Below are 25,173 nucleotides of genomic sequence, written 5' to 3'. Positions count from 1 at the left end.
GCAGGAGGTGAGGAGTAACGTCCGGGGAGGGGGGGGGGCTTGGGGGGTGGCGCTGTACTACGGTAATGCAGGCTGGCGGCACTATATGGCATACAGAGATGCCGCCAGCCTGCAGACAGTTACGATAGCGGTCCGGACACTCCAGGACCAGCTCACATGGAGGAGATCGGGTGCAGCACTCGGTCATCAGTGAAACCGCCAGCCCGCTGCTTAGTGCCGCAATGTATGCACGGGCTGGCGGCTTCACTGAAGGGTACCGTGAGTGCTGCCCGCCCGTTCTCCCATCCGTCCTCCCATGGTTTTATGGCAGCTCAGGAGCAGTTAGTGAGAGCTCCTGAGCTGCATTAAGTTACACATTTGGGCCACATTCATTTTATAAGACGCACTAACTTTTTCCCTCCACTTTGGAGGGGAAAAAAGTGCATCTTATAAAGCGAAAAATACGGTACTTACATGGGAGAGTTTTCTGGGCATGTTCTGTGACCTGTGCAGAGGTCATTGTAAAAGGAAAGAACAGATAAGATTTGACAATCACCTATTGTGAATGGTGGATCCTGTCTTAGGCCTCATGCACACGACCGTGCCGTTTTTTGCGGTCCGCAAACCACAGATCCGCAAAAAACTGAAGCCGTCCGCGTGCCTTCCTTAATGAACGGAACGGGGGGCCCATTGTAGACATGCCTATTCTTGTCCGCAAAACGGACAAGAATAGGACATGCTATATTTTTTTTGCGGGTCCTCGGAACGGAGCAACGGATGCGGACAGAACATGGAGTGCTGTCCGCATCTTTTGTGGCCCCATTGAAGTGAATGGGTCCGCACCCGAAAAATGGTCGTGTGCATGAGGCCTTACCTGCATTACAGGCAGGTTTAGAATGAGTTAACTGCAGTAAAGTGATCTGTACAAACCAAGAAGTGGCGCCAATTATTAGGCATAGTGGCCTGTGCAAAAACTGCAGGATACTTGGTTTTAGTTTAAATATAAAAAGCGACATGGAAAAAAAATAAAATAATTTACTATTATCCCTGGGTGCCGGTCCGTTCTCCCGTTATGTCCTCCGGTATGTTCGGAGACTTGGTTATAGTAGGCGGAGTCTGCCCTTGTTCTGCTGGGCGTCCCCTTCTCCTAGGCTGTAGCGCTGGCCAATCGCAGCTCAGAGCTCACAGCCTGGGAGGTTTTTTTTCTCCCAGGCTGTGAGCTCTGCGATGCGATTGGCCAGCGCTACAGCCTAGGAGGAGGAGACGCCCAGCAGAACAAGGGCAGATTCCGCCTACTATAACCAAGTCCCCGAACATACCGGAGGACATAACGGGGGAACGGAGCGGCGCCCAGGGATAATAGTAAGTGCAGGGAGATCCCTGGGCGCCGCTGTACATGCCATGATACTTAGTTCACAATGTCAGGATCGGTGAAAGGTCCTCTTTAAGTTGGGTTTACCACCAAATATTCAACTCAGATTTCTGCAGCTTTAACTGTATTTACGGATTTAACCGCTGACCGGTATGCGCAGGCAATCGTAATGAGTACCTAGTCATCTTCCAAGTACATGGATCGCTCTATACCAGACTAATTAGCATCCACACATTATAGTGCACTCTTTTATGGTTTTTATGTAGCATTCACACTGCATCATCCAAACCTCTTTGTGATGCCATTTATACCACTTATACAGTGTGAATACTTTTGTGACTTCAAAGGCTTTTTAAAGGAAAATAACCTGAAATTACCATGAAGACATCTGGAAGCCCTAGCTAACTGCGTGCATGAAGTTCTCAGTTGTCATAGTTACGCCACATACAGTATTGTATAGCGAACATTTACACTGGATGCTCTATTATAGGTGATGGCTTTAATGCAGACATTCCTAATGTGTACTGTATTTCATTAGCACAATATTCCAAAAATAGTAAGCTTGGGCGTAATGCAAACAGAAGTTTAGGATCCAAAAGTCTATATACGATGCCCATTTCAACATATTGTAACATGTTATAATTGACTTAGCCGCATTGAGATATGAGGCCTTGTTTAACATATCTGCTGTACACATTTACTTTACAGCGACAGATACCTCTCAGCACCTTTCCTATAAAGATCTCTGCCTTATTTACTGATCAAAAGTTTATATAAAACCAACTAACCAATCCATCAGTCAAATGCTACTAAAAAGTGTAAAAAGAGACAAGAGACAATTTAGCAGATGATTGGTCAAGAAGAAAGTGCCTGCTCATCATTGGAGGAGAATACTGTATATACTTGCAGTGATCTTCTCTACAGTATGGGGAGGAGCGATCACTTATGCCATAGCAATGATTCAGTATGGGGATACTGAATCATTGTCTGCTGGTAGCAGAATGTGTTTAGAAAAATCTACTGCCAGCAAATTACGATTTAGGTGACCACATGGCATTTCACTAATTCGTTGGGCAATTGGTGGCACCTTTACACCGCCAGATATTTGCTAAGGAGCATTCCTACAAATGCTCGTTAGCGATTATCTGTCCGATTCTCAGCTCTTGTGAAGGACCCTTTATGCATAGCAAGGCTGACAGAACCTCTAGGGCAGGGGTGGCCAACCTGTGGCTCTTGAGCCGCATGTGGCTCTTTGCTTCTTCAAGTGCGGCTCTAGTTGTGGAGATGGGAAGCAGTCAGGCCGGCTCACTCTCCACCCCATGCTCAGATCTCTTTTCCTGATCGGGCACTGTTGCTACTTTGCAGCTCCATCTCTCTCTCCACTATGTCCTGATGCACACCGCATGAGAATGTAGTACGTGGAGAAAGGCACTATGACCTGATGTTGTCCTTCTCAGATCACAGTGGAGAGCATGTCAGACCTGCAGAGTAGCAGGTGTCCGAGCAGGAGCCCAGTGCCTAATCAGGAGAGGGAAGATATTTTTTTTAAATTATAGAACTGAGCATGGGGCCCAGATCTGAGCAATGGGAGGGGGCCCAGATCTGAGCAATGGGAGGGGGCCCAGATCTGAGCAATGGGAGGGTCTTGTTTGAGCATGGGTTAGTCAGGTCTGAGCATGGGTTAGTCAGGTCTGAGAGTTGTCACCAGCAGTGTTCACAATCTTGTTGAAGAAAATTAAAAACGGATAGCTTGTTCCATAGCTTAAAGGGAATCGGTCACCACAATTCTGGGCTATTATCTGCAGTAATACATTAGTAGTACTGAAGACAAGGAGCCCAGATTACCATTTTTTTCCTACTGCCCTTTGTTGTCAGCACTCAAAACTGTGCTTAAATACACTAACAGGACTGCTGTGCAATGCTAACATAATAGAGAGGACTCATGCACATGCACAGCAGTCCTCACAATGTTTTTCAGGGAAGTTACATACCGGCAGTGGGGAAAAGAGGGGCAATAGGAAAATAAAAAGTAATCTGTATAACATCTGCATGGAGTTTGTATGTTCTTTCTGTGTTTGCATGGGTTTCCTCCCACTCTCCAAAGACATACTGATAGGGACCTTAGATTGTGAGCCCCATTGGGGACAGTTGGTTGCTAATGTCTGTAAAGCGCTGCAGAATATAGTAGAGCTATATAAGTGCGTAAAATAAATAAATACATTTCCTATCTGCACTGATACTCATGTATTACAACAGATAATTAACCAAGACCATGGTGACAGATTCCCTTTTGAAGGGCTTGCCCAGGACCAAGCTCACCTCAACAAAACGACCTTAAAGGCTTTTAATATGTTTGTCATGTGTCCTTTATGTATTAATAAACATTTTTATTATGTTACATTATAGGGATTAAGGGTACTTTCACACTTGCGTTGTTTGATTCCGGCAGCCAGTTCCGTTGCCTGAACTGACTGCCTGATAAGGCAAACTGTATGCAAACGCATGTCATTTTTTCTGACTGATCAGGATCCGGCACTAATACAATCCTATGGAAAAAAATGCCGGATCCGGCATTCAGGCAAGTCTTCAGTTTTTTTCGCCGGAGATAAAACCGTAGCATGCTACGTTTTTCTCTTTTGCTTGATCAGTCAAAAAGACTGAACTGAAGACATCCTGAACGGATTGCTCTCCATTCAGAATGCATGGGGATAGAACTCATCAGTTATTTTCCGCTATTGAGCCCCTGTGACGGAACTCTATGCCGGAAAAGAAAAACGCTAGTGTGAAAGTAGCCTAAATCATAGTGAATGTTTAACACACTTCCTTTATTTTTTAGGGGCAAATCAACCACACAATGTGAGCCACGGCGATTAATTTGATGCGTCTTCTGTCATTTTTAAATTTATGCTGCCTAAATTTTAGACAGGAATAGTAAATCTGCTCTAGTTTCTTAAAATTCTAGTTCTGCAAGCAGCTACCACATGTACACGAAAGGAGTAAGCTGTCAAGGGTGCCTGCAGGGATGTCCTTGTGAGAAGCTGCATGGACAGGCCTAATTTCAAGCTTTCTATACAACTGCTTATACCATTGGTATATACGCCAATCAGCTGTAACACTAAAGTTAAGTGAATAACACAGATTTTCTCATGACATTGATACCTGTCAAGAAATTGGATATATTAGGCACCAAGAGAACAGTCAGTTCAAGGAAGGACAACCGTTGACCCAGAAACAGGATGAGGCTACTTTCACACTTGCATTCAGAGCGGATCCGTCTGGGGTCTGCCCAGACGGATCCGCTCATATAATGCAGACGATGGGATCCGTTCAGAACGGATCCATCTGCATTATATTGTAGAAAAAAATCTAAGTGCGAAAGTAGCTTCAGACGGATCCGTCCAGACTTTACACTGAGTCAATGGGGGACGGATCCGTTTGAAAATTGAGCCATATTGGGTCAAATTCAAACGGATCCGTCCCCATTGACTTACATTGTAAGTCTGGACGGATCCGTTTGCCTCCGCACGGCCAGGCGGACACCCGAACGCTGCAAGCAGCGTTCAGGTGTCCGCCTGCTGAGCGGAGCGGAGGCCAAACGGTGCCAGACTGATGCATTCTGAGCGGATCCTTATCCACTCAGAATGCATTAGGGCTGGACGGATGCGTTCGGAGCCGCTTGTGAGAGCCTTTAAACGGAACTCACAAGCGGAGCCCTGAACGCTAATGTGAAAGTAGCCTGAACTGTAGACTTGGGTGCCCAAGATTCCTTGATGTATGTGGGGAAAGAAGGCTAGCCCATCTTGTCAGATCCCACAGAAGAGCTGCGACTGCACAAACTGGTGAAAAAGTTAATGTCGGCTATGATGAAAAGTTTCACACCACACAGTGCATCACCCCTGGTCAGAGTACCCATGTCCACAAAACTGGACCATGAAGCAATGGAAGAAGTTGACCTGGTTTAATACATTTTCTGTTACATCATGTTAACAGCCAAGGGTGTTTGCTCTGTTTACTTGGGGGAAGACATGGCACCAGGAAGCACTCATAAGATAATCCAGATGGGGCACTGTAATGCTCTGTGCCAAGTTCAACTGGGAAACCTTGGGTCATGACCTTCACCTGGATGTTACTTTGACATCTAACACCCACCTAAATATTGTTGCTGACAAGTACACACTTCATGGTGACATTACTCCCTAATCGCAGTGGTCTATATCAGCAGAATAATGCACTCTGGAACACTGCAAAACACTGCAAAAAAAATCTGAAATGGTTCGAGCAAAATGACATAGAGGTCAAGGTGTTTATATGGCATTAACATTCCCCATATCTCTATTCAATCAAGTATCTGGGGGTGTGCAAGAAAAACAGGTCAGATCCATGGAGGGCCCACCTTGCAGGACTGAAAGAATCTGCTAATGTCTTGATGCTAAATAAACAACTTCAGAGGTCTTGTGGAGTCCATGCCTTGACAGGTCTGAACAGTTTTGGAGGAATGGAAACCCTACACAATATTAGGAGAGTGGTTTTAGTGTTATGGCCGATCTGTGTATAGCCATAAAACAAGCACAATGCCAGACAACAAACCCTTTGAAATCTATAGTGCTATTATAACGCTAGTTAGAAAAAGAGATGACCTCTGCTGCCCTTAGTTCAAAGGCATCTCTCAGGTCAAGAAGCTAGAATTGATATAAATCCATGATGAGAAAGACAAATAACTTTGCAACACTTATGAGTTAAAGCTTGAATGAACTGGTAGATAGGTTCGAATCACATTTGGATTTTTTGATGCGGTATTTGTAAGCCGAAGGAAAAAAAAATACAGAAAATACTTCTCTTAAGACTAGGTTCATGACTGTGGCACTTCTCCGTTTTTACGTTCCGGTATAGGAACAGAAAAACTGCAGAGTTGGATCTGGCATATATTGGACACCAACAGTACCCACCAGATTCCAATGACTATAATGGGATCCTGTGGGTTTCCAATATGGATTCCAGCATTCCACTGGACAAAACGCCACTGCATGCAGTGGTCCTATGTCCAGTATTTGTGCTATAATCTTCAATGGAGGTCAATATCCCTTCTTGGGTTTTTGCTCAAAAAAATACCCAAAAAGTTGCAGGTATGATTTCAGCCTAAAACAAAATAAAACCTGAATTCATCTTGCAATTTTACAGATGCATTAAATGGGTTGTCCAGCTGGGAAAAAGTGTATCTGTTTAAAAGATGGCGCATATACATCATTCAACAACCCATAGATAGTGCCAGTCCTCCAACAGTCCTGTGTTGAGGTCAGGAGAACATTTCCTGTGTGGGCAGGGCCGGCGTTAGGGGGGGGGGGGGCAATTGTCTAAGGGGCCCCCTGCTTCAGTGCTGCTGTTCAGCTGAACAGTCTGAGGAGGCAAACGGGTGGACAGCTGAACAGCTGCACTTTACAATGGAGTGTACGGTCTCCTCCCTCACATATAAGAGAAATCATTACCCTAGTGCTGACAGGACCTGCCATAATGTCAGATGCAGGAGGCGGAGCTCAGCGGAGAAGAGGGGATGAAGGACCTGTGATGACCTCACCATCATGTGACCAGAACAGGAGGCGGAGCTCAGCAATGCAGTAATGTAATAAAGAAGACCAGCCATGCATGTGAAAAAGTATGGATTCAATGTAAATGCCAGGGAAATGCTGGTAGTTGTAGTCCTCTCATCTTATACCTCCTGTTATGGAATATCAGAGTATATTACAAGAGGGCATGCGCTTGGCCTTTCAGGAATTTGTATCACAGCTGAACAATAATGATCTTGGCCTGTTTTTTTTTTACTAGTAACACTGATGGTACCCATTTGACATTCCTGGATTTGTCAATTATTATTCATAAATCAAGAAAAATCACCACTAAAATGTACTGCAAACCCATGGCCACTAATAACCTACTCAGATGGCAAAGTGCGCATCCCAGTAGGCTCAAACATGGCATACCAAAAGGCCAATACTTATACTTAAGAACTAGGTGCAACTGTTCTGAGTGGGTGGACTTCAAACGGGCTGCTGGTGATTTGCAACAAAGATTCTCTCAAAGAGGATACCCCAGGTCATGTCTTACTGAGGAGTATACACACGCCTCAGTTAGCAACAGGGACGATCTCCTTCTTCCCAAAAACTGAGATGCAAGCGACGGTACGGTACGGATCATAGGGACCTACGATGTGGCACATAGGGAAATCCGGGACCTACTGCATGAACACTAGGGACTCCTAAAAACGGAGGCAGTGATAGGTCACCTGGTGGGAGACCTTCCCCTGATAACCTACAAAAGGGGATGTAATTTGAGAGACAAGCTGGTACACAAGTCTGCACAATCCTCCACTTCAATCTACTTCGTTAAACACCAAACCTTTGGGCACCTTTAAATGCGGCAATTGCATAGCATGCAAAGCGATATAAAAAAAAAAAAAAAAAAAAAGGCAAAACTGTAAAATGCGCTGCAACAGGCTGCATTTACAAGATCAAGTCCTTCATCAACTGTATATGTGGCCACATGCATTTGCCTTAAACAATACGTACGCAAAACCAAGAGAGAGTTTCGGAGGCGTATAGGAGAACATCTCTCGGATATCTCTAAACAGAACGATACACCGATTGCACAACATGTCAAGGAATGTCACCTGGGAGAAAGGAACTGCATCACGTTTCAGGGTATCGAGCATGTGAGGGGCGCCACTAAAGGAGGTGATGTGGATAATTTATTGTTGCGTAAAGAAGCACAATGGACTTTCACACTACAAACGTTAAAAACAAAGCGGCCTCAACGACTTTATTTTATATGCATGTTTTATCTAATTATTGTAAGTCTGTCGCTACACTTTAGTGAGTGGTCCGTTTATATACCCCATCACAATACCGGTGTCACTCTGTGTTGCACGTGTGGCGTCTCCAGCGTGCAGCACGATTCCCTGTTCCTCCCAGGCTGCAGGAAACACTAAATGTATGGGTGACCTGTAGCTGGGAGATGATATACTCTGCTCCTGATGAAAGGCTGCCCCATTAGGGTAGCACAGAAACGCGTCGAGTAGATGCTACATTAGGCAGGGATCATTTACTATACTCAGGTCAATACTGGGGCATGATCGGTGGCTACAATTGCATATCAGACCAATCAAACCCCCTTCTTGGCAGAATACATTGACGTTAGCTCTGAATGACCTGTGGAGTAACCAGATACTGTATCTGAATGTGTGTGGTGAATCTGTGAAGGAAACAGTAACACTTCCAGCACCGCACACAGTTGGTTTTACTCATTGGTGACAATGGGGCTAGTGGTTAGATATTTATGCTAAAAATCCACTACCCTATAGCACCTAGCCTGAATTGAACTGTTGGCAGGTAGCCACTATATTTTAATATCTATAAAATAAATGTATAATTTTAAGCGTACTTCTCAGGCAATTAATCAGGTATGAGGAGAGGACTACAACTCCAGCATGTCCAGCTTGTTATGTAATATCAGAGTACATTACGTGAGGAGGTATAAGAGGAGAGGACTACAACTCTCAGCATGTCCAGGCCATTATTATATGTTATCAGGGTACATTACAACTCCCTGGATATGCTGGGAGTTGTATACCTCCTCTTATAATGTACTCTGATATTACATAATAATGGCTTAGACATGCTGGGAGTTATAGTACTCTCCTGTTATACCCCCTGCAGTACTGTGCTCTGAATTAGGGCCAGGACGAATGGATAGGGGAGGGTAGTCATCCGCCTAGGGTGCCACTTCTCTACCCATAAAGGGGGGCGCACATATGGCGGTCCAACTTCACAAGCCTCAGGCAGCCAGGTCTCAAGCCTGTTAGGCGTTAGAACAGAGCAAGAAGCCGAAATTACATCACTGCAACCTCCTGCTCTGGGTCTCGCATGATGACATGATCACGTAAGATCTGGAGCAGGAGTGGTGATGTCATTGGGACCACATGGATCTGGACGCAGCAACACAAGCTACAGATAAAATTGTGGTCTCCATCACAGACAGCGGCATTATATATTGGAACTAGTGGGTGGCAATACAGGGGGACATTAGAGCCACTGGGAGCATTATGGTTATATTATTACTAATAGAGTACTGTAGGGGCGTTATTATTATTTGATGTAATATGGAGGGCATTGCTACTAATGGGGGCCATCTTGGGGAGTATTATCACTATTGGGGGCACCATTACTAATGAGGGCAGTATTTTTGGACATGGGGGGGGGAGCACAACAGGCACAGTATTGGGGTAGATTCAAGAGGTTCTCCGTTTTTTTATTTTTTATTGATGACCTATTCTTAGGATAGAACAAAGAAATAAAGATGGCTCCGACAGCATCTCACATCATCCAGTATTTTTTATTGCGACCTCAAGACAAATGTAACAGCAACGTTTCGGCTGAAAATCAGCCTTTGTCAAGCCTGATTTTCAGCCGAAACGTTGCTGTTACATTTGTCTTGAGGTCGCAATATAAAATACTGGATGATGCGAGATGCTGCCGGAGCCATCTTTATTTCTTTGTTCATCATATGGCCTGATGGATCAAGGGCCAGCGGCGAGGCTGTTGCATTAAATATACGCATCGACGTGAGACCGCACAGTGCTGCTTCTATTTACTATTTGTTACTATTCTTAGGATAGGTCATCATAATTAGATTGGCGGGGGTCTGACACCCCCGGCACTATCAACGATCAGCTGTTTAAGGAGACGGCATGCGCTGTGTGCACGTGCCGTCTCTCTTCCTGCTCTGCTGATGTAGGTCTATGGGACAGCAACAGTGAACAGCTGATCGTCGGGGGTGTCAGACATCAGACTGCGTTTTTAGCACATTACTTCAAAATGTGGGCCCCCTCTATGTCTAAAACCGGCCCTGTGTGTGGGTGACCTCTACTGTGTGTGAAGGGGGTCAGCGACCCCTTCTGGACCCCTTCACACACAGCAGAGGTAACGAGTCACACAGGAACCAGAAATCTTCAGTAAATGAATTACACTTATCACATAGATAAATTTGCGCCAGTGTGTTTGAGCATTACAAGTTCAGAGGATTTTTATGGCAGGTTAAAACAGGGTGTAAAGTGTATATATAGCTGGACATATCCTTTGAGCATGCAAACATTTTACAGAAACCTGACTTTTGTCCTATTTCCATCGGTGGCTCCATTGTGGAGAAAATAGTCTATTTATTTTATGCTAATTAGCCCCTGGGTGCAACAAGGGCAATGACGTTGCATCTTGCTACACTCAGGGCTCCGCTCCTTTTTTTACTTCACCCCCACCACTTTCACTGACGACGTACTCATGCCTGGGCCCATAGTCTCGTGATTGCTCGTTTGCTTCACTGTCCAGCGCGGTACAGTATAGAAGCTCTCTAAATGATAGATTCAGTACTGAACCTGTGCCTGCACCAAACAGTGAAGTGAGCGAGCAAATGTGAGACCTCAGGGCCAGGCGTGAGTACAGCTTGACTGCCTGGCCCTGTCAGTAAAAGTCTTGGGGGTGCAGCCTGGAAATAGAAGGAAAAGGAGCGGAGCCTTGAGTGCAGCGAGGTGCAAAGGCACCACCCTCATTGCACCCAAAAGCTTATAAGTATCAAATAAAAGGCCTAATTTTTCCACAATGGGGCCAACGATATGACCAACACTATTAAAATGTATTGAAAACCTTGCATCTGGCATGCAAGATAGTTTCATAGCAAGCTACATGGTGACAGATTCCCTTTAAAGGGGTTGTCAAGCTTTGAGATATTCATGACCTACCTGAATGGGTGCTGAGCTGCAATATGCTGGCACAGCAACTACACCGTAAATGGACCCTTTTTTTTTCCAAATCCATCCACTGTTCTGTTTCCAGCGCTGGCGACTGCCACAAACAGTTTCAACCCCACCCCATCGATCTTATATGGGTAACAGAGGGATAGGTCATCAATATCTAAAAGCTGGATAACCCCTGTAACAGGCAGCCTGATATCACAACTCCCTTTAATTGTCCAGGTGTTCTTTTTCACTTTGATAGTGTATACATAATTTTGTCACATACTTAGAGAGCATTACTGCAATCTGCTAGCCAGAAAGTTATGGAAGATGCTCCCATAGGTTTTGGGAAAGGCTGAAAGGGTGGATAGTTTTAAAGGGGTTAACCTAGACTACACTTTTTTTTTTAACAGACCTCTTCAGAGTGGCTCTACCAGCGGTGGGGTTCATACGTCCTTGGTCATCGCCGCTGGATTCCAGGTGCATCGCTCCATAGCCGCCTCAGGAGGTCCTGGATGTCTGGGAATAAACATCTTGTTGACAGGTGTCACAAGACCACTGCAGCGGTGACTAGTATTGAGCGAACTTGTGTTTTCGAGTTTGGTGTACAAGGTTCGGGTTATCTAAGAATTATTAGATAACCCATACCTTGTAGGCCAAACTTGAAAACACAAGTTCGCTCATCCCTAGCGGTGACCTGTCACTCGTTCAGCACGTGATCCAGTGACGTACCTCATAGTCACGTAATGCCTGTCAATAGGATATTGATTCCCGGGAACTGCATTGGAGGCCGAAGAACAATACAGCCGGAATCCAGCAGTAGGGACCAGGTAAACATGCCCTTCCTTTTTGCGGACCGCATAAGCCCTTACTGGTATTATGGTGAGTTGGGTCTCTGTCACTTAAAGAGATTTTTATTTTCTTTGGATTAACTGTAGCAATCACACACCTACTAAATTAGTGATGAGCGGCATAGGCAATATTGGAATTCTCGATATTTCGCAACTTTTGGGCCGAATATTCGCCAATTCGAGAATTCATGATTTCCAGTCATTTTCTTCATTGTGAAAATCGGCTATTTAATATATGGGCGATAAAAATTTGCGATTAGAATATTCGCGATCAACACTAAGGGGTAGGCAACTTTCCTATTGGTTGCTAGGGATGTTGTTAAGTGCCGATATTCGTAATAAATTTGCACTATATTCTAAGTATTCACGAATTTATGCTTCCTTTGATTCGCACCTCAGATTATCTTCCCAGAGCATTATCGGACCATTCCCTGTTAAAACTTGAGTTGAACCTCAGCAGGGATGATCTGGGAGCGAGGATATGGAAATGTAGCCCGGTATGGCTTCAGATATTGGGTGATATGTCAGGGATGGAGATGGATATAATGGAATACTTTAGTAATAATGCAGGTACTGCATCTAGCCACATCATTTGGGACACTATGAAAGCGTTCTTAAGAGGGCTTCTGTTTAAGTCTATTAGTAGACATAAAACGAAATCTAGAGCGGCCGAGGTTAAGTTACACGCTGAGGTAGAGGAAGCGGAAAGAGCATTTGAGAGAGATCCCTCTTTGACTTCCACTGGAGTGCTGACAGAGGCACAGGAACAGTTAAAGTGTTATTTGCTGCAGGCTGCGGATAGGAAGAAGGCTTTCTATAAGCAGCGTACCTTCATGGAAGGAGAAAGTGTGGGACATACCTTGTCATTCGTTTCTAAAGCCCAGCAGGGCCCGGCTTGCATAGTGGAATTAGTGAACTCGGGGGGTGGGTCATGTACGAGCACTGGAGAGACCCTGGGAGTTCTGAGTGAGTTCTACTCCTCTCTTTATACCTCTAAATCCGTAAGGGTCAGGGAGGAAGATCTGATGCTATTCCTAAGAGAAGCTAATTTGCCTCAGTTGTCAGATGAGGATAAAGAGTCTCTAGAGGCACCTCTCAGCATAGATGAGTTGGTGGAAGCGTTGAAGGATATGGCTAGTAACAAAGCCCCAGGCATTAATGGCATCCCTATTGAAATTTACAGGCAATTTCAGGGTGTGCTGCTACCAGAATTGTTGAAGGTATTTAATTACTCTTTTGAGACGGGTAGCTTGCCCTTTTCCATGCAGGAGGCCCTCATTGTAGTACTCCCCAAGCCGGGGAAGGATCCGAAGTTTCCTGACTCGTACCGGCCCATATCTCTTCTGACATCGGATGTTAAACTTCTGGCGAAGGCCTTGGCGAACCGTCTGTCAAAGGTGATACTGAGTATAATCCACCCGGATTAAACAGGCTGTATGCCTGGGAAGTCTATGGCTATTAATATCCGTAGGGTTTATACAAGCCTGCAGGTGGAGGCGGATAATAGCGGTGACAGAGCTGTTTTATCATTAGACGCCGCCAAGGCCTTCGACAGTGTAGAATGGAGCTACCTGTGGGGCGTATTGACTGTGATGGGCTTCAGCTCACAGTTTATTCAGTGGGTACAGGTGTTGTACTCCAGTCCGAAGCCAAAGATCAGGGCTAACGGGGCTAACGGGGCTAAAGGGGGGGGGGGGGTGTCGAAAGGCTTTCAGCAAGAGGTACGAGACAGGGGTGTCCGTTGTCCCCTCTCCTTTTTGAAATAGCCATGGAGCCATTGGCGGCAATGGTACGAGGGTCTCCTGACATCCATGGCTTTCAATATGGTCGACTACAAAATAAAATAGCTTTGTACGCCGATGACATTCTTTTGTTCCTGGGGGATACTTCCTCCTCTCTGGCAGCCACTATGTCCTTAATGGACAGGTTCGGCACATTGTCGGGCTTGACCATAAACTGGCAAAAGTTGGCGTTGTTGGCTATTGATGGGCAGGAGATGTCTGCGGTGGCAAGGGCTCATGGGATACCTTGAGTGCAGTCTATAAAATATTTAGGAATCCAGATATCTCCCAAACTGAGGGAATATCGAGACCTTGAATCTATCACCGTTACTGGTGCGATTTAGACAGAAAGTAAAGGAGTGGAATAAGCTCTTTTTATCTGTAGTTGGCAGAGTTAATCTGCTTAAGATGGTACTGATGCCGCAATTACTATATGTGCTTTATAATGCCCCAGTGTGGATCCCCCAGGATAGATTTCATAAAATTAACTCTATCTTTAGGGAACTCATCTGGAGAGGGGGTAGCCCTAGAATCAAGCTGGAAATGCTGCAATATCCTAAGTCGAGCGGGGGTTTGGCGGTGCCGAATCCTTGGCTATACTATCTGGCAGCACAGAGTCAGCACTTTAGCGGGTGGAAATCCACCAAGGTGGGCGATTTAACTGGGAAGATCCTGCAGTATAAGCTGGGAAGGGATGACCTACTGTGGATCTTGGAGGGGGCAGGCCTTCCGTTTCTAGAAGCCGAGTTGCCTATGCTCAAACTAATGAGGAATGTGTGTTCCAAAATCAAAAAGGGGAATAGTGGGGATCTGTGAACTCGCTCCGTTGTGGAATAACTCTCTCCTTCCGGAGTTTCTTGCCATGCAGTCCTGGAGGGACAGGGGAACCCTGAGGGTAGGAGATTTAGTTGATGATGGAGTTTTTAAAGCCTTTGTGAACATGCAGAAGGAATTTACGTTGGCTAGGACGCAATTCTACCAATACTTGCAGATCCGGCATGCATATTATACTATGAAAAGGAGAGGAGAGGGAAACGGTGGGCCAGGTAGTTAAACTAGATGCTGCTCAAAAACACATTCTTGAGGGCAGTGATAGTCAGGGAATGATTTCTATATTGTATGCTATGCTATTGGATACATTTCTGGCCCTTCACCCACTGTCGAGAATGAAGAGGTGGGAATCAGACTTGGGGGACATTACAGATGATATGTGGAACGATATATTGGAGGCGGTTCTATTGGTTTCTCTCAGTGAACAAGGGAAATTATCCCAACTGTTTATTATACATAGGGTGTACAAGATGCCTGTCTTTTTACACCGCATTGGTGTAAGGTCTGATGCCTGTTGTCCGAGATGTAGAGAGGAACCGGCGGATCTGCTCCATATGTTATGGAATTGCACTACCTTAGGGAAAATACTGGACGGATATATTAGAGTTGATTCGGCTTTCCATGGAAGTCAGGGTTGAAAAAGATCCTAAAACTTGCATTTTGGGATATGTATCCGATTTAATGACAGATGAATACAGGAACATAGCGGTGGGAAGGTTACTGTATGTGGCCAGGAAGCTTATTGCCTTACATTGGATGCAGTTGATCCCTCCATCCAGGGAAGAATTTATAGCGAGAGTACGTGATATGCTGATATGTGAAAAAACTGTTTTTCTCAAAAGAGGCTGTCCCCAGATTTTTGATAAATTGTGGAGTCATTGGCTTCAGTCTCAACGCCTTACTTTATAATTGACTTAAAAGATGGCTGTCACTTCAGAGGAGGGTGGGAGGTCGTTAGGGTTATTAACCTCCTCAGCTCCCCTAGCTTAAACCCCCTTAATGACCAGACCACTTTTTACAATTCTGCACTACACTACTTTCACGGTTTATTGCTCGGTCATACAACTTACCACCCAAATGAATTTTACCTCCTTTTCTTCCCACTAATAGAGCTTTCATTTGGTGGCATTTCATTGCTGCTGACATTTTTACTTTTTTTTATATTAATTGAAATTGACTGAAATTTTTGCAAAAAAAATGACATCTCTTTCACTTTCTGTTGTAAAATTTTTCAAATAAAACTTCATTTCTATATACATTCTTCTCTAAATTTATTGTTCAACATGTCTTTGATAAAAAAAAAATGCAATAAGTGTATATTTATTGGTTTGGGTAAAAGTTATAGCGTTTACAAACTATGGTGCAAAAAAACTTAATTTACGCACTTTGACTTTCTGAGCTCCTGTCATGTTTCCTGAGGTACTACAATGCCCAGACAGTAGAAACACCCCACAAATGACATTTTTGGGCATTTGGATTCCAGACTTCTTCTCACGCTTTAAGGCCCCTAAAATGCCAGGGCAGTATAAATACCCCACGTGACCCCATTTTGGAAAGAAGACACTCCAAGGTATTCCATGAGGGGCATGGCGAGTTCCTAGAATATATATTTTTTGGCACAAGTTAGCGGAAAATGATTTTGTAAGAGAAAATAAATAAATAAATCACCATGCCCCTCACGGAATACCTTGGGGTGTCTTCTTTCCAAAATTGGGTCACTTATGGGGTATTTATACTGCCCTGGCATTTTAGGGGCCCTAAAGCGTGAGAAGTCTGGAATATAAATGTCTAAAAAAAAATTACGCATTTGGATTCCGTGAGGGGTATGGTGAGTTCATGTGAGATTTTATTTTTTGTCACAAGTTAGTGGAATATGAGACTTTGCAAGAAAAAAAATAAAAATTCCGCTAACTTGTGCCAAAAATAAATAAAATCTTCTATGAACTCGCCATGCCCCTCAAAAGTGATCTTTATAGCGCCGCAGCGATTTTACGGTGTTTTTGCAGTGATCAGAAAAAATAATTCTGTCACTGCGGTGGAGCGGACTAAACGCAAGTGTGCGCACAAGTTCAGGCCTGATCGGGCGAACACTGCGTTTTTTGTAGAGCCTATAGAACATGTCCTATTCTTGTCCGCAATTGAGGACAAGAAAAGGCATTTTCTATAAAGTTCTGGCAATGTGCCGATCCGCAAAATGCGGAATGCACACTGCCAGTGTCCGTGTTTTGCGGATCCGTGGATCCACAAAACACATACGGACGTCTGAATGGAGCCTTGGGAACTGGCATTAGGCTCATATCTAATTAAATGCATCAGAAAATATACTGCTGCTACACTGTCACTTTTTAATCTTTTACTACATAGAGGTCAGATTTTAAAAAAAGTAAGGGAGTTCCTAAAAACTTGCAATATTTGCTTCAAATCTACAATAAACTAGTGTTATGCAGAGCTACAAGAAAAGACCTATAAGCCAGTGGCTCCTAAACTGAAAAATGTAGTAGCCATGTAAAATTTTTAGTCACCAAATTGAAATACTTATGCAATAAATGTTAAATATCCTTCCTGAGGATATGCTATCAATATTAGATTGGCAGGGGTTCAACAGCCCTCCGATCAGCTGGTTGGGGGCAGTTTCATCGCCAAAACTTGCCGATTACTGCAGTGCTCCCCCTATTTACTTGAAAGGTAGCTGAGCTGCAGTACACTGGCATGGCTGCTACACAATGGTCGCATCTCTCCTTTTTCACCATTATTGCAACTTTTCAAAAAGGGGTGTGTGGCCAGCAGCAGTGATAAATTTATCTTCTGAAAACTTGCATAAATAAAGCCAGAAATCGATGGCAGCCGATTTTTGGTTAGGATGCACCCCTAATTTATGACGACGTTTGCACCTTGTCAGAAATTAGACATAAATCAATAGCCAAGGGCTATACCAATCCTGTTTTTAGCCTAATTCTTTCTTTTCTTTCTTTTTTTCTATATTTTATTTTTAGAAGCTCCTAGCCCCTAAAAGATGCCACACATGTAGCAAAACAAATGCAAATACATTAGTGTTGTGAAACAAGGGGGCCGAACTGGAGGCGTCCCCCTGTACTAACTGATTCTAAAAAATAAGGAGATAGACAAAGGAATTGAGAACTAAAATGTAGGGTATTTAGGGAATAGACTGTCTGAGAAAAGCCAGCTCAAATAGAGCAGGAAACCATTACTAGAATAGCAACTAAGGCTACTTTCACACTAGCGTTTCTATTTTCCGGTATTGATATCCGCCATAGGGTCTTAACACCGGAGAAAAACGCTTCTGTTTTGTCCCCATTCATTGTCAATGGGGACAAAACATAACTGAACAGAACGGAAAGCTCCAAATAGCATTCCATTCCGTTTGGTTGCGTTCCCAGACTGGAGAGCAAACGTCAGCAAGCTGTGGTTTTCTTTCCGTCATGGGATGCGGAGCAAGACGGATCCGTCATGACCCACAATGCAAGTCAATGGGGACGCATGCGTTTTCTCTGACACAATCAGACAATAGAAAACGGATCTGTCCTCTATTGACTTTCAGTGCAGTTCATGACGGATCCATCTCTGCAATGTTAAAGATAATACAACCGGATCCGTTTATAACAGATGCAGATGGTTGTATTATCAGTAACGGAAGCGTTTTTGCTGAGCCCTGCCGAATTCAACAAAAGCGCTAGTGTGAAAGTAGCCTTAGATAGTTAAAATGCATGCTGTATCAAGTGAGATTAATAATGTAGCAAACTATCTTATAATAATAAGCAATGTTGCCAATAGAGAGCAACTGATGTTTACAGCTTTCTAGTACACTCAGTAAATAAGCAGAGGGTTTAATACCGAAAAGGGACAGGTAAAGTAGCTGCTTTTGTGGATAAACAAGTTATATATTAAAAAGACAATTCCCTCTCATTATTGCGGTAGTGTGTGAAAGATAACATCGCCCTAATATAGATCTAGACCGAAATACCAGCATCACTGAAATATACAGATTTTAAAAACAGAGAAAAACACACTAATGTTCTTTTGAATTTTTTATTATCACTTTAGGTTTTTGATAAGAAAGATACACAGAGATATATACAAATATATAATTTTGTTTTGCGTATATTTTAAAAGAAAAAAAATAAAAGGTTGTAAATATATAGGAATAAAGAATTAGGCCAAAAACAGAATTGGTATAGCCCTTGGCTATTGATTTATGTCTATTTTAAAAAATATTCTGGGCCAAAAGGGTAATTTTTTTCTAAAACTTGTCATAAATTAGGACGTATCCTCCAGCAGGGCAGGAGATATCAAGACAGGTGCAGAAAGCAAAATGTATGAGATTAGTAGGGCTACTTTCACACTTGCGGCAGAGTGATCCGGCAAGCAGTTCCGTTGCCGAAACTGGCTGCCGGATCCAGCAATCTGCATGCAACCGGACAGCATTTGTAGACGGATCCGGATCCGTCTCACAAATGCATTGCAAGAACGGATTTCTTTCACATTTTTAACGGTCTTCGCATGCGCAGACCGGATCCGGCACTAATACATTCCTATGGGAAAAAAAACCGTCAGATCCGGCATTCAGCCAAGTCTTCAGTTTTTTGGGCCGGAGATAAAACCGTAGCATGCTGCGGTATTTCCTCTGTCCAAAATACCATACAGTGACTGAACTGAAGACATCCTGAACGGATTGCTCTCCATTCAGAATGCATGGGGATAAAACTGATCAGTTACTTTCCGGTATTGAGCCCCTAGGACAGAACTCTATGTCAGAAAAGAAAAACGCTAGTGTGAAAGTACCCTTAGCCTACAAAAAAAATTTTTGTGAGTTTTTTTAAATGACATGACATTTTCACTTTTTTATTTAGTTTTATTTTACACTTTTCCACTCTGACTTGGGCATCTAAAGGAGCCCCAATTATGGGGAAAAACCGCCACCTTTTTTCAACATATAAAGATAATCCAGGTCTGTTAAGACCAAGCAGCTCTACTCTGCTGTAGACACCTGATCACTGGATGCAATTGAGAAAGCCACAGGTGGCCCTGTAGAATGCCCCAGTAAAGCCACAGGTGGCCCTGTAGAATGCCCCAGTAAAGCCACAGGTGGCCCTGTAGAATGCCCCAGTAAAGCCACAGGTGGCCCTGTAGAATGCAAAATGCAGAAACCCAAAGGTTGCCTGAGCTCCACAGCCCCTCTCGCATCTGAATGGCAGGGGTGCTGGGAGATGGAACCCCAATGACCTGATATTGATGTCCAATCCTGTGGAGACATCATCATATTTAATTCTCCTCTAATCAGTGTAGGACACTGGATAAATCAGAGACACTTTGTGCCAAAATTCATGACTCATGCTAATTACATTATTAAGACTATAGTACCCAATATTGAGACGTTGAGCTTTTTTTCTTACCCTGTGCCATTGTGAACTACACTGCTACATTCTGAACACAGGAGAAGAATCCCTGCTGTATGAGCCACTAAAGGTGAAGATTTTGCTGAGCTTATCAAGTTCTCGAAGCATTTCACGGCGTGCACCTACCAAATTCGGCTCCTCGGTAATAAATAGAGGCATTTGGCCTAAACCCAACCTCCCTGGAGAGGTCTGTGTCAACACCGTTCGCTTGGTAGCAGGCTAGATATGCCAGGCTCCAATTATCTAGTTAACCCTTAAAGTTTTCTTTAAATACGTGACATTTTATCTCATACTTGTGGCCTCTATAATATAAATGGGGCTCCCAAATATTTAGTAAAAAATTGTTAAAATATTTGCATGCATGTCTTGTACTTTCCATGTATTTTCAGTCATTACACCAATAGATATTCGAAAATAAAAACTGAAGTGTGACCGGCTGCTTTCAGCAAGACGTTTTTTTTCTGCGACAGTTTTGATATATGAGGCTTCTCCTGTTAAAATTCAGTGCCCGAGTATTGGGGATTGAGCACTTATCTTGGGAAAAGCAGCTGCAGGGGGATGGGGTGGGCCATGAGGTTAGTTGGTACAAGAATAGCCTGCCCTGCGCAGTCACTTTCCCTATAGCTCACTATATACAAGACAATTCACCCTGGATCCAACCAGAGATCCGACACTAGCACTGCGACACCAGGCAGCATGCACTGCAGGAAGTGCACAAAATAATTCCAACTGGTGCAAATATTCTTTATGCACATCGCTATACATGTCTTTTCTTGCTATAATCAGAAAATTCTAATTTCTATCAATGGTGTTGTCTCACTTCAGCAAACGGCCATTATTACGTAGAAAAAGTTAATACAAGGCACTTACTAATGTATTGTGATTGTACATATTGGCTCCTTTGCTGGCTGGATTCATTTTTCCATCACATTATACACTGCTCGTTTTCAGGATTATGGTCACCGCTGCAGCGCAGATATGAGGTGGCTGAGATGGGAGCTACTGCGCATGCATGCCTATGCGCGGTCCCAGACACCAGACAAGCCAGTGCTTTTTCCTATAGTGTGCAAGCATGACCACCACTGCTGGATTGCAGGGTGGTCGTAACAAGGCTTGAGCGAATCCAGCTTCTGATCAAAGATCCAAAGTTGATTAATTAAAAATGCTGTTTCCATACCACATTAAAATGTATTGGCTCTGCGGAGGAAAACTTTGTCTCGGTGAATTACAACTGTATTCATATCTGCTTATTTAAAAATATTTTAAAATAGGAATCTGAAGTCAGGTTCGATACTGGCTGGTGCCTCGGTACCAAAGTCCACTTCAGATTCCTTTTTTAAAATGTTTTTAAATAAGCAGATAGAAATACAGAAGTTATTTACTGAAGCCTCGCACAACTTTAGGCAAGACAAAGTTTTGTACGAAAACAGCATTTCAAAATTTTTGCACAAACTTCAGATCTCAATTCGCTCATCTCTAGTCGTAACCATGGAAACGAGCAGTGTATAATGTGATGGAAAAATGAATCCAGTCAACAAAGGAAGCAATATGGACAACAATACATTAGTAAGTGCCTTGTATTAACTTTCTCTATCTGATAAAGTTCACTTGCTGAAGTGACACAACCCCTTTAAGAACAATTTCGAAAACATATACGTAAGGACTTCATGTTGAAAAAAAAAAAAAAAAAAAAAAAAAGGTCAGAAAGGTAGGCCTGGTTCACACTTCAGTGATTTGTTCAGTTATTAGGAGCCAAAAAACACAGAACAGGCATACGTTTTTCCATTACTCCTGATCTCTGTGGGGGCTTCACTGCTGGTTTTTGCTCACAATAACTGATCAAATAACTTAAGTGTGAACTCTGCCAGTCTCCCCTTCTTGATCTCCCACTACTCAAGAGATCGTCTGAGCCATCATTTCCTGTGTGTAAATCGGTAAGGGGAGTATGACATATTTTATACTTTCTTTTATTTTTATCGTTGGCTGGACAACCCCTATTACGTAATACATTAAAACAAAAGCTGGACTTTCTCTGCCATACACTCAGTTTAGATACATATGGTGAATTGTGTAATGCTCTATTCACTTCTACATCGTGGCAAGATTTCTGTTGTTTCTGTCAGCTAGAATAGTGCAGCATGCAGCGCTTTTCTGTCCATCAAAGCAAGGGAACTTAGATGTACCCAGCACCATGACATCTTACGTTATAAATGGAAGCTACAACGCAGATGTGAACACAGCCTAAAAAGAAAACACAGCACTATCTGCACTGAGTTATTTCAGTCACATTTACATCATCATCGAGAAACCCTTTAAAGCAAAAACGCACCACCTGCAGCCCTATGGCCACGTGACCCACAATGTCATTCTGTGTGGCGACCTACCGTCAGGACATAGACATGCTTGTCTGTCTCCCAATAGTTCAGAAAGACATACCTACCAATAATGGAGTTGCATTACTGGCTACAAAAGTTATGGGGGGCACTCTGCATTACTGGCTACAAAAGTTATGGGGGGCACTCTGCATTACTGGCTACAAAAGTTATGGGGGGCACTCTGCATTACTGGCTACAAAAGTTATGGGGGGCACTCTGCATTACTGGCTACAAAAGTTATGGGGGGCACTCTGCATTACTGGCTACAAAAGTTATGGGGGGCACTCTGCATTACTGGCTACAAAAGTTATGGGGGGCACTCTGCATTACTGGCTACAAAAGTTATGGGGGGCACTCTGCATTACTGGCTACAAAAGTTATGGGGGGCACTCTGCATTACTGGCTACAAAAGTTATGGGGGGCACTCTGCATTACTGGCTACAAAAGTTATGGGGGGCACTCTGCATTACTGGCTACAAAAGTTATGGGGGGCACTCTGCATTACTGGCTACAAAAGTTATGGGGGCACTCTGCATTACTGGCTACAAAAGTTATGGGGGGCACTCTGCATTACTGGCTACAAAAGTTATGGGGGGCACTCTGCATTACTGGCTACAAAAGTTATGGGGGGCACTCTGCATTACTGGCTACAAAAGTTATGGGGGGCACTCTGCATTACTGGCTACAAAAGTTATGGGGGGCACTCTGCATTACTGGCTACAAAAGTTATGGGGGGCACTCTGCATTACTGGCTACAAAAGTTATGGGGGGCACTCTGCATTACTGGCTACAAAAGTTATGGGGGGCACTCTGCATTACTGGCTACAAAAGTTATGGGGGGCACTCTGCATTACTGGCTACAAAAGTTATGGGGGCACTCTGCGGCTGGCACCATTAGGGCTCATGCACACGGCCGTATGTATTTTGCAATCCGCAAAACACAGATCCGCATAAAATATAGATGACGCCCGTGTGCATTCCGTATTTTGCAGAACGGAACAGCTGGCCCCTGATAGAACAGTCCTATCCTTCTCCGTTATCCAGACACTAATAGGACATGTTCTATTATTTTTTTTACAGGAACGGACATGCAGACATACGGAAATGGAATGCACACAAAGTAACTTCTGCAAACAGTTGGCAAAATAAAAAAATAAAAAAGGGTATGGACAAGGAAAGAAAATATGTATGTGTGCATGAGCCCTTAGGGCGAGCAGTGTCAATGTACTGTCATTATGCCACAAGTATCTCAAATGGTAATAGCTTTTCAAGTTTTACTGCAACCTATGGAAGTGGTGAAACCTGCCAATGTACCCTCCGGACAAGGTTGGGCCCCCCTGCTTTGAAGGGCTGTCAGGCTACTTTTAACTTAGAAGTCAAAATGAAGACAAGATGCTGCAGAAGTGGCCACGTGGTCCTATCATTTGTAAAAAGAGTACACAGCTGTGGTGCCAGTTCTCTTTGTGAGGGCACTTTAACGATGCTGTACTGTAAGGTGAAGGGATATGTCACTAACTACAAAGCTCATATACGTTTATACATCGCACATTAGACTATCACTGGCCAATTCTCAGGAGACTGGAAAAAGATAGACTACAAGTAACCCAAAATTTTACAACATACCAACAAGAAAGGACATCATTTCCTAGTTCCAGTCTCTGCTTAGTAAATATGAAAAACATAAAAACTAAATAACTAAATAAAATATCCACATGAAGCAGAGAGACAGAGAAAGGCAGATAATAGAGTAAGAAGTGAGTGTGCTCAGCTTGCCACTGCGAGAACTTCTCCATCACAGACCCCTGCACCTGCTGCTGGCTCCACAGCACCACAAGATGTGAGGAGGGGTGCTGATCAGCTGCCCCTACTACAAATGACCCATTTCCATCCTCCCTCATGTTCTGCAGCCAAGACTGACACAAACTTCTCAGAAGAAGTAATGCATGCAAGTTCCCACCTGTGAAATCAACCTGTTCTAATCCCCTGCTTCCCCAGACTAATCCCAAGGACCCTCGCATCCCCCTCTAATGCCATTGTTTACCCCCACCCCCTCCTCTTGGCATCACATTCCTAATTTGCATTTCTTTAGGGGGTTCTCTCCATTAACATTAGTTGCAGAGACTCTTCTCCCTCCTCCTTTACACTGCAGCACTCCCCTGGTTACCTCTCCTGTGAGCAGAGACCCGGGGATTGCTCACCTGGTGTAGAAGGTCCAGCTTCCATCCCATCCACCCAGCTTGCTCTCAGCCCTTCTGTACAAGATTGCCTGGTCCCTGGCAGCTCTGCTGCAGCTGCTGCCTCTGTTCCCTAACCCTCCAGTATGCCCACGCAAGCGCAGCTGAGCCTCCGCCGAGCAGCCAATCACAGAGCACAGACATTTCTTTTTTTCCTGCAAACAACTTTATTGATAACCACCTGTCCGCACAAGAGGTTCTATTTATATTTTCTGCTAGGACTCACGCGCTGAATGACAGCGGGTCCCTGCTGAGAGGCTGAGCAAACCCTTCACACAACCGGAACTGGACAAATGTTTTATGTTGCCATTGGAAATTAAGAAGAGAGTTTCCTGTATAGAACATTCCTTTAGGCCTCTTGTACAGGAACTTTTTTCCCCCGTTTTTTGCGTTCCATATCCGCAAAAAAAACGGAAGGTACGCCGTATGCCTTCTGTTTCCGTATTTCCATTTTTCTATTCCGTTCAAAGCTAGAACATGTCCTATTATTGTCCGCATAACGGACAAGGATAGTACTGTTCTATCAGGGGCCAGCCGTTCCGTTCCGAAAAAAACGGAATC

The 25,173-nt window shown here is 43.9% G+C and overlaps 1 protein-coding gene across 1 annotated transcript in view; it reads right to left on the bottom strand.

Annotated features, from left to right (window-relative positions):
- LOC122932952 (protein argonaute-1) overlaps nucleotides 1-24,671 on the bottom strand; it is a 94,776-nt gene extending 70,105 nt beyond the window's left edge. Inside the window, exon 1 of the mRNA XM_044287644.1 lies at nucleotides 24,577-24,671. Coding sequence (XP_044143579.1) covers nucleotides 24,577-24,601 — 25 coding nt within the window. The 5' untranslated portion in view covers nucleotides 24,602-24,671. The remainder of the gene's footprint in view (nucleotides 1-24,576) is intronic.
- Between the last annotated feature and the right edge of the window lie 502 nt (nucleotides 24,672-25,173).

Source organism: Bufo gargarizans, chromosome 3 (assembly GCF_014858855.1).
Source record: "Bufo gargarizans isolate SCDJY-AF-19 chromosome 3, ASM1485885v1, whole genome shotgun sequence".
In the NCBI taxonomy this organism is placed as follows: Eukaryota; Metazoa; Chordata; class Amphibia; order Anura; family Bufonidae; genus Bufo; species Bufo gargarizans.
This window is presented reverse-complemented; position numbering and strand designations above follow the sequence as displayed.